This window comes from Excalfactoria chinensis, chromosome 7 (genome assembly GCF_039878825.1).
Source record: "Excalfactoria chinensis isolate bCotChi1 chromosome 7, bCotChi1.hap2, whole genome shotgun sequence".
Lineage (NCBI taxonomy): Eukaryota > Metazoa > Chordata > Aves > Galliformes > Phasianidae > Excalfactoria > Excalfactoria chinensis.
The window spans coordinates 10,772,054-10,782,143 of record NC_092831.1 but is presented as its reverse complement, the minus strand read 5'-3'; the positions used below and the strand labels follow the sequence as shown (position 1 = coordinate 10,782,143).

The window sequence follows — 10,090 nt, the reverse complement described above, 5'->3', positions numbered from 1 at the left end:
GTTTATTAGGATACTTCCATAGCTTGTAGCAGAACATTTCCATTCAGATGAAAGCTCTCGAGTTCTCAACCCTTTTATCTGAAGGTGGATCTCAGGCCAGTATTCAAAAATGGTCTCTTCTCCTCTGCACTGACCAAAGCAGGGGAACTCAACCCCTCATCATGGTCGTCCACTCTTTGATCACCTTTTTGCCCTCCGTTGTTTCTGCAGTGGAAGTGCCCTCTGAGTGCTGTATAAAGAGAGGATTTAAGCAGGATTAACACATGGAGCTGTAGCACTGAAACACAAGGACACCTATTAAAATCCCAGCGACATTCACACAGTTTTCCCCCCTTGCTGTCACAGCACACAGCTGACGTTACTGAGCTGCAAACTTCGGCTGCCTGAAACCTGAAGAATTCTGCATGAAACGGTGACTTCAATGTCTGAAATGACGGGAACGCTTCCCTTGCACAACATCCCCTCCTCCGCCCCACGTGCTGACACACACAAGGCTCGGGCCGAGCCGGATGGGGCTGGCACAGCTGTCCCCACGCCTGCAGCTCTTCCAGCTGGCACCGCGGCCCTGCGGCAGCTGCTGCGGGTTTCTGGGCACTGGGGGGCGGGGAAGCGGCACGACCCGGAGCGCGAGGCCTGCGGTAGCCCAAGCCGTGCGGTATGGCACAGCGCAGAAAGGGCAAGCAGGTCCGTTCTAGCTTTAAAACGCTCCGTTAAAAGGACGAACCCCCCACCGCCCGCCTCTTCCTCTTCCGCCGTCCGCCCGTCGGAGCTCCGCCTCGGCAGCAGCCGCGGTGCGGGAGCCCCGGTAGGTGCGGGCGCGGGGCGGAGGGGTGGGAGGGAAAGGGAACGGCTTCTGTGGCTGAAATCCTCGTGCTCTCTTATGAATCTGTCTGTACGGGCACGCAGCAGCAAAGAGTATTTCAGCTCTCGAGGGTGACAGGCCGATAAATCGTGGTGTAGCTTCACCGGAATTCGGTAAATGAAGTCTGTGTTTTCGGGGTACGCTCCGTGTAAATCGCCACGTGGCTCCCGCTTGTTTTCCTTGCTACTGAGTTGCACAGAGGTTAAGAATACCACGTGCCGTTGGGCCTGCGGTGTGATGGTACGGGCACTGAGCCTGGAGGGCTGGTGCTATCAGGTCCTGAGGGTATTTCTTCCTTTTACCTGTTTATGGACGCTGACCGTCCTCAGTGGTGTGTTAGAGTGCCACCAGTTATTACACTGAGCAATGCAAGCGTAATGATCGTATACTTATGTGCATCATTGTTTCTGTTAAGCACCCAGTGTTTGGTGCAGTATAAACATTCCAGGGTTCTTCCTGGGTGATTTTACAGTTTGAAAGGGCTTCAGGGAAGGGAGTTGTAACAATGTATCATTAAAACCCTGCCTTTAATTAAAACCCTTTCTGTGCCCCGTGGTTGATAACCATTAGCTGTTGATCGTGGTGGGTGTATCCCGGCACATCACACAGTGCTGGTTTGTGATGTTACAGCCCCCAGTTGTTTGCTCTGCCCTTTGTGGGAGGGTATTGTTCAGCCTGAGTAGAAGAAAAGAGCATATGGCAAAGTTTCAGCTGCTGCGGTTCAAAGCCCAGCAGCGCAGCAAAACCCACCTTTGATGGTGCTCTGCACTAAGGCCTCAGTGGTTCCATCCAAAGAGTTTCCTTCTGCCACCTCAGCTTCCTGTGAGGACAGCTGGAAATAGTGGCATCTGAAACAGCTGCAGCAAGATTCTCCCCAGCTCATGTGTTAAGGCTCTGAGAGATAAAGCATTGCAAGATGCAGATGGGAACGGGCACCCAAGTGTCACTGATAATCTTTTGGATTTAGGCATCTAATTCATAGAATGGCTTAGGTTGGAAGGGTCCTTGAAAATCATCTAGTTCCATGCCCTTGCTGCAGGCAGGGTTGGATTAATCAGTAATTAATTGTTTATTGTGTCATAACTTCACAGCCATGTCATTTTAGGAGAGGATTCTGTAGCTGCAGGGATTTTTTAAGAGATTAGAGCTCTCCTGGGCTCTAACCCGTCCTATGGCTTGGTCCATAAAAGGGGCTGATACTCCCCAAGGGAAGCAGGAGCTGGCAGGTTGGAAAGTTTATGTATTGATCAACTGATTTGAATAGTCATATTCATAGTCATCTGCCCAGAAACAGTTTCTATCCCAGCTTTGGCCCTGAATCGCATGAGTTATTTGTCAGAAAAATTATTTCAGATGTGCTTTTTGTGTTTGTTTGTCTTTTAAGGTTGCCACTGGAAGGATGCTGGTGTTTGAAAACAGCTGTTTGCTGAGTAAGGCAGAACCACAGCCTGGCAGGTGAAATCAGAAAAGCTAGAAGAATCACAGAATTGTAGGGACATGTAGAACATGCTGTTCTTTTTTCTTTGCATTTTGAAGTCAGTTACCCATTAGAAGAAACTCCAAAGGCTGGTTCTGTCTCCTGAGATTTGTTGAATCAAGATATGATCCCATTTTGGATATTGTAGTTAAGCTCAAGTTACCGAGTTTAGTTCTGAGGTAACTAAATAAAATTCTTGGAGATACACTGTGGAGGAAGTTAGGGTGGATTCATCTAATTATTGTCTCTCTCTGGTCTGAATATCTGCAGTCTATTGCAATAGCAGAGTGCAGCAGTAGGATTGCTGGCAAGGAGAAGTGCATCGGGTAAATACAGAATGTCTATTGATTGCTGGGGGGAGGAGGAAGTGTGGTGGCTTTATTATTGGCTTTACCACAATGAATTGATTTACTGGAGGAGAGGGAGAAGTTAATTCTTTGTTTCAATTATCCTTTGTTGTTCAGAGGTCCCAAAATTAATGAGTATCGCTTTCTCAGTAGAAGTATTCTGTGTTTTGTTGATGTAAATCAAGGTTTGTTTCATCAGTTGCTGTTCTCTGCTGCTTTTTACATTGTTTTTAAAATGCTACAGGGATGTGAGGCCCATTTAAGCACGCTTTAATTCCTGGTTTTGTGTTACTAACAGGTTAGGATTTGACTATGGGAGTGCGGTTCCTGCAGAAGGCATCTGTCTGGTTAAAGAAGCACAAGATGACTCTGTTGGCTACTTCTTGCGTGGGACTCTTTGGTGCTAACCTTTCCTATCACGTATTTCCTGAGCAGACATTCAAACTGTTGCACGAGTGCTGGTCAGATGGGCAGCCAGCTGTGCTTTCTCAGAAGCTCTGTGCTGTCTTTCAGGATGTCCTTCAAGATACTGCAGTGAATTCCACCAACTACCAAGCTTTTGCAGCTTCTGGCTTCCACCCAGTCAGTGCTGGAATCCCCTGGCTGCCTGCGGGTTCTTTGGTGGGCATCCCTCCTAATTTTGATAGCACGGTTGAGGATAAAAGAGGAATAGTCAACCACGTTGTTGTGATTGGTGGCAGGGAAGTAGACTGGGAAAGCAATGAAGGTGTTGCTTTGAGGGAAGCTCTGACATTTTCACTTGAAGCACAGAAGTTTGCACTTGCCAGAGAAGTTGTGTATTTGCAGAATGGCAGCCCATTAGCAAGTGCAGCTGTGGCTCCAACATGCTTAGCTGGTACGTGTCTCTGTGGGATAGGTATAAAGATAGCTCTGGGTCTGTATTCTGGCCCCAGGGTGCTTCGCAGCATCTGTAACTTCATAATTGCTGCCGCTGGACTAATCCTCTATTACATTTCTTATGATGCTGTGACCTATCACCTGGACTGCAAGGCTGACAGAGATGCAGCTACTGTATCAAAAGAGTATGCCAATGGTGGGGTGGAATTTTATGACAAAATCCTGTCCCGCAACAGGATTCTTCGTGCTCTGATGGGCAAAGAAGGGACAAAAATATATGCCCCAAGTGGTAACCTTTTCCCAAGGTACTGGTTCAGAATGAAGTATACCCCGTACACTTACCGAAGAGATTTAATTGTTAATATTTTAAAAGAGCTCCAGGCATAGGAAGGGAGTGCTTGAATTTTAAACTTGTGAATTATGTATTCTCTTTGGAACGCTGCTGTGCTGCTTTTTTTCCTTCTTCTTCTCTGTGTCTTCATTAGAATTTTGGGGTTTATTTTTGCATATAGTTTGGAAGGAGTTATTGCGCATTCCGCGAATAAAGAATTTTCCCTTAAAATATTAAAGAGTTGCTTCAAAAGTGCTCTGCTCTGTGTGCATCTTAAATCACAAGACCACTGAGGAAGGGAGCTGCTCAGATGCTAATCTGGAGGTTGTGCTGCTTTGCTCCCCCTTGCTGCCAGTTCCAGGCTGGAAAATGGAAAAGGTAAAGTCAAACAGAGTTCATTATCATTTAAACATGGGTAGTTTTGTGCATTTTTGCCATTCCTCCTATGGTACAGCCCTAAGATGTTAAAACGACCGGGAGTCTGTGTTGTGCAGTTACATAAATACTGAGACACAGTGCCGAAGTTCTTATGCTGTGTAAATTCCTGCAGTGCAATCACCATTCTTCAGTAGGGCAGACTAGTTATGCTGCCACTTACATGAATACAGCTGGATTATTATCTATTTAACTCTGTTTTCATCAGGATGTCACAGTGGCTGCAGTGAGTATGGGTGTCCCGACAGCAGGAGTAAGAAACCAATATCTGCCATAGGATGGGTGTTTTCTCACAAGTGGGATCATGCTGTTCAGAAGAGGATTTTCAGTTTGCTTTGATGTGGCTTTTGTTTCATTTTAAAATACAACTCGATTTTTGTCAGCTTTTATGTCAAGGTCAGAGAAATAAGTCTTTATCCGTCACAACGATAAGTTGTCAATGTTTACTCAAAGTATCACTGAGTTCTGTTTTGCTTTGGATCATTTATTATCATGAAGTTGATATACTGACTGCTGGGGCACTGGTGTTGCTTTACATTGCTTAAACTGTATCTCTAAGTTGTTTGGGTTTCTGCTGTGCAATGGGTGTTTTTCTGGACCATCTCTGATCACTCGTTTGTCCTTGAAGCATCAGTTCATAAGATGCCTCTTAGATTGTTTCTGGCTGTGGGACATAAGTTTATTGTCCTCTTGACCTTTCTGAAAGACTTTGGCAGAATCTCCTGTTCTGTGGAATAAAGAGACTTGACTTTCAGGCTGCAGGTTTTCAAACCTCCAGGCTAAATTTTATTTGTCTTTTCTTCTAGGTAAATCCAATATAAAAGGTCAAGATAGAGTTTTGCTGGTTTAGTAATGTAGTGGCTTGAGGCTGGAATATAATTCCTGTTTTATGTATTCTGTGTGTTCGATTCATCTTCATGCTACTCCGTAAAGTCTGAATTCTATTTAATAACACAGGAGAGAACTTGGCCCACTTGTTTGGCTTAAGGAGTTGCTACTACGTAAGGAGTGCGGAGAGGAAATAGAGGAAATAGAGTCCTTATTTGAGATTTACAGCAGTAGCAATTTGAAGCAAAATTTAGTTTCAAAAGTCTACCAGTCCTCACTGCTTTTCATCAAGGTGCCTACAGCTAGTGCTGTTATTTGACATTCTCAGGCTGTAAAGCCCCAGTAATGCTAATGGATTTTGCAGTTGTGCTCTTTGCATTACTCTTCCAGCTGGATTCGCCAAGCAGCTCCAAGTATCTGTAGGTGCTGTGTCAGATTTAGCCTTCTTTTAACTTGCTGTGGCATATTGGTGTCAATGTGGGATTGCAGGCTGGTTGTTCTGAGACATACTCTCTTGCCTTCCTGAGAGATGTGCTTACCAAGGGCTTGCACACCTGGGTCTCTGTATAGTCAGCCTCCTACTCTAAAAGCTAGTCATGAAATCTGGAAGCATAGCCCTGTCAACAGGAAAGTGTCCAAATCACAACTGCTAATTAAGAGTTCCTGTAATTTTGGGAAGTGTGAATTATCCTGCAAACTCAAGTATATGGCCATGAAAATACTCATGGGAAGTCTTAGAATATTGCAAAAATAGAAAAGTAATGAGGAAAAGCAAGTTTATTTTGTGGCCCAGACTCAGTTTGTGGATAATGTCGTAGTCTTCAATAGCTCTGAAGCTGAAACTCAGAGGAGTTCAGGGAGCACATTGTGGTTGTAACCAGCTTCTCTTACAGTGCTCAGGTGAGACAGATGTTGTACAGGTTTTCATGCAAAAAAGCAACAGAAAACGTGAAGCAAAGGGAATTGCTAGGAGGCTGATATGAGAAGTTTCTGCCAAGCAAATGTAGAAGCCAGAGTGTGAGTGAAATAATGAACTCTTATGAAAATGGGTATTGACTGCAAAAATGAGGCTCTTTCTGTCTGGTGCAGTAAATTGATTAGAGCGTGAAGTATGAGTGGAAAATGACCACAATGAGTTGCTAGTTTAAACGTATATGCAATCTCCTTTAAAGAGAGGTTTCCTTGGCACATTTATTTTGGATATTATCATGAATTTCTAGGAAAATGGTCTTTGTGACTTAATTTTTATATAAATGTAATGTTTGCTGCTACATAAATCTATGAGGATAATGGTGCAGGAGATGAGAGCCCCGTGGATGCTTTGATCAGAATTCCCACTGGTGTGGAGAAATGCAGCTTTTCTTTCCCCATCCTAAGAGTGATGATTACTTGTCATCAAGGTGCCTTCAGCTTGTTTAATGGTCAGGAAGGTAAAGCTGTCAGAAGCACAGCAAGACTGAGAGCTGAGCAGTTTTCTTATAGCCAGGCAAGCAGTGGAAATAATCTGATTTAAGGTCAGTTTTCAATTGTCTCCTTCTGTTGCTTACAGGGAGAAGCAGCTTCAGAAGTGGCTGAAGTAAAACCTCCATGTAGCTTGCATGCAAAAAACGTGGCCCAGGGTATTGCCACGAGGGCTTCAATTGAAGCACAGTATTCATTTAGCCAACAGCACCTCTTATCACAGCAGAGCCCTGTTATCACCTCTTTTCACATTAAAGTGGCTTCCAGAACCTGACAGATAGGACGATGAGTGCTGACTGGAGCCTGCTGCCCTACAGGGTATGCTGGTGGTAGTGGAGCAAGTGAGGATGGGAGCCGGGCTGCTGCTTTGCTGTTTATGTAGCAGTTGTGAAACATCCATTGTGACAAAGTGTGGCTTGGGTGGGAGTGAATTAAAATGTATGAATCGAGTCATCTGTGACTGAATCACAGGCAGCTTTCATTAAAGGAACAAGTGCTGAGAATCCACCCCAGAGTGAGTAGTGCCGTGCACAGCAGTTGTAGGCATCACTAAAACAACTGCAGGCATTTCCACTATGTGGAAATGCAATTCCTGCCAAGCAGCAGACACCGAGACAAGTATTTGGGCCACATCCCGCAACTGTTATCTGCTCTTGTTCGTTAGAAGCTTCATGGAGCAGGTGTGATTGCATTAATAAAAGCATGATGAAGTTGCAGACAGCCTGCTGCATGTGCGTGCACCATGTTCCTCCTTGATTTCATTCGTCTTAGCTGGAAATGGGTCTGAGAAAGGCAGAATGCACTGGTAAGTAAAGGGGTGCTAATTGTAGGAAGGCATCACTAAGATTTCAGGACGAGGAGAATGCTTGCAGAGAAAGAGGGGAGCTGAATTTGCTGTCACAGCTTGACTTAAAAACAGTGTCCTGATTCTCTAAGAATTGTTAGACAAGTGAAATCTGGAGGAGATGAAACATGGATGTTGGGGAATATTATCTGGGCTATTTTTTCCACTGAGTGTGTATCAGTTTGTTTAGCAAAACAAAGTGCACTCAAGCTGCTTTATCTGCCACATCTATAAAGGGGAGAAGATATTAAGATGTGGCAGGAAATTAGTCTGTCTTTCCCATCTGAAAAAAAACCAAAACCAAGTCATTTTTGGGGATAAGGCAATCTCAGTTTCACAGCCAGCTATCAGCATTCTCCTGAAATGCTCCCAGTTTCCTCAGTCAGATGGAGTTTGCCACGACGACAGAAACCGGTTTTCTGTGCGCTGCAGCTCATACATGAACAGGGTGTGAAGGGAGAACCTTCACCAAATCACGCTTCCTAGCAAGTGGGGATCTTTATTCCATCTTCTGGAAGTTGGGCCATTCTTCTATTGCTTGCTACAACAGTTTTCCAGTGGGAACATTGTTGCTGCTTTATTCTTGGTTCCTTTGCATTTCCCATTGTCCTGCTGCTCTAATTGCCTCTGCTGACTCACTTTGCAAGCTGCTGCAGCTCATTCACATAATTTAGGAACTTATTAAGCTCTCACTTGCTACTTGCACTTTCATTTGCACTACCTACTTGCTCCCACAGTGCTTGCTAGCCAGAGACCACAGCAGCTTGAACTTCTCTTTTGTTTAATTGGGTTTAGACTTTTCCTTTTTTCTTTTTTTTGCAAGGAAAAATGCCTTTAGCTAACTGAAAAGTAAGTAATGTGGTTAAAAACCTCCATGTTTTGGCCATGAAAAAAAGTAATAACCTTGCTTTTGAATTTTCCATTTAGCATTACTTTTTGAAATATGTATTTCTTGCTTGCAGTTGCTGGCTCCTAGATCTCCTAGTTTACTTTTGACCTTAGTGCCATTTGGCAATTTTAAGATGCTGCTGTCCTCTCTGAGCCCCTGGAAGGGGACTCATAGAGCCCTATTCCTGAAGGTTGCAGGGAACTTCATGTACTGTTATAGTTGGGTGATAGATCCTGACTTGAGAAACTGGTGTTGTGCTGCCATGCTGGCACTGTTGGTCCAAACAGCCTGTGCTACTCTTATTCCCAGCCTGAGAAAAACAGAATTTTGCGAAGACCCTTTACCACAAATAAAACTGTCAATATTGCTGTATATCATCTGAGACTGAAGCCATAATTTGTGCTATAAAAACTAGAATGTGCCCAGGGGTAAAAACTAGTAAATTACTCCACTATAAATATAAAGAACTGTGGTGACAGTGGAAGTAAAGACTAAACTATAATCTTTTTTTTACTATTGCAAAGCCCAGTTCATTCTTGAACAGCAAATGAATTGCAACGAAACACGCTTTGTTTCTCAGGGGAGACTGAAAATTAAGATAAAGCTGCGCTGTAAATAACTATGCCAACTTTTATACTTTTTTTTTCTCAATTTCCTGACTAGACTGCAGGCACCTATAAATATTTTAGGAAACAGAGCAGAGTTACTCTGTAGGAAGTTTTCCTTGTAAGATCTTTTCTCAAATGGGATGAGCTCCTCTGCCTCAGCGGCTGTGTTATAAAAGCGTGTTATATAATTCTCTGTAGATACCAATAGACAGATGTATTTATGGGTTTTGGAAACTTCATGTAATTTAGGCATGAAACTTGAAGTGTGTTTTGTAGTTCCTCATTAATAATAGTTGAGAATTATGCTCATCTAAAGCAGCACACATAAATTCTTAATGTTCAGACATTCATTATATGCCTATGTTGGTTAGAAGTTGCCGTAGGAAAATAAAAGCCAGTGCTCCCAAAAGTTTATGTGTATATACATATTTTCTTTTTAGCAGTATGGAAAACTGTGTTCATCCCCTAACCTCTCTGCTTTCTCATTCTTCCACTTAATCTATAGAAGCAGTTCTGAGTATTGAAAAAGTCAAATCAGAAATGAGACAAACATTTTATCGATACAGTTTTCACTGAGCCCACTGTCACCTTATAATAGGAAATGCCGAAGCCATCATTTTATAGCGGTTATAAATCCTGAGGGTTTTTTGTAATCACAGTTTATTGATCTTAACAATGTTCTCTTGCATCGTGTGCAAAGCTGGCTCTGGCATAGTTGCTGATAGGTAGATGAACACAATGTGTGCACATTGGCTTTAAGGCTTCAAAGCAGGTGAAAAGGCAAAAGTTTGTTTTTCCTTACCTTCCTGCACAGGACATAATTTGTGTTGTGAATCTGAACAGAACAAAAAACAACAATAGTACTTTATGGGATTTTCCATGTATTTGAGATTCCTTTAAGTGAGTATAAAAAGAAAAATCTGAGCTGAAACTTCAGAATGGATGGATCGCAAAAGGTGAATTTTCTTCTGGAGTCATGGGATGACCAGGTCTTTTATTAGGGGAAGAAAGAAAAGCACAAGTGTGATGCCATGTTCGGAACAGGCAGTTCAGTTGGAACACGCACTTACTGCTCCTTGACCCAGATACAGAAGTGCTCGTACTGTAGAAGTGTTACATGGAAAGCACGGAGGTAAGTTTTCCTGAAGTG

At 43.4% G+C, this 10,090-nt stretch overlaps 1 protein-coding gene across 4 annotated transcripts; it reads left to right on the top strand.

The window, feature by feature from the left end:
- Window positions 1–576: 576 nt before the first annotated feature.
- TMEM177 (transmembrane protein 177) lies at window positions 577–4,130 on the top strand. 4 transcript variants are annotated; one of them, XM_072342456.1, is made up of 4 exons: window positions 577–805; window positions 2,247–2,518; window positions 2,610–2,665; window positions 2,985–4,123. In XM_072342456.1, exon 4 carries the CDS (start codon window positions 2,999–3,001, stop codon window positions 3,929–3,931), a length of 933 nt encoding a protein of 310 aa, XP_072198557.1. In that variant the 5' UTR covers window positions 577–805; window positions 2,247–2,518; window positions 2,610–2,665; window positions 2,985–2,998; the 3' UTR covers window positions 3,932–4,123. The 4 variants fall into 4 exon arrangements, with proteins under 4 accessions (XP_072198557.1, XP_072198556.1, XP_072198554.1 ...); XM_072342455.1 differs by lacking the exon at window positions 2,610–2,665 and having other exon boundaries at window positions 2,247–2,313; window positions 2,985–4,117; XM_072342453.1 differs by lacking the exon at window positions 2,610–2,665 and having other exon boundaries at window positions 2,247–2,317; window positions 2,985–4,117.
- Window positions 4,131–10,090: the final 5,960 nt, after the last annotated feature.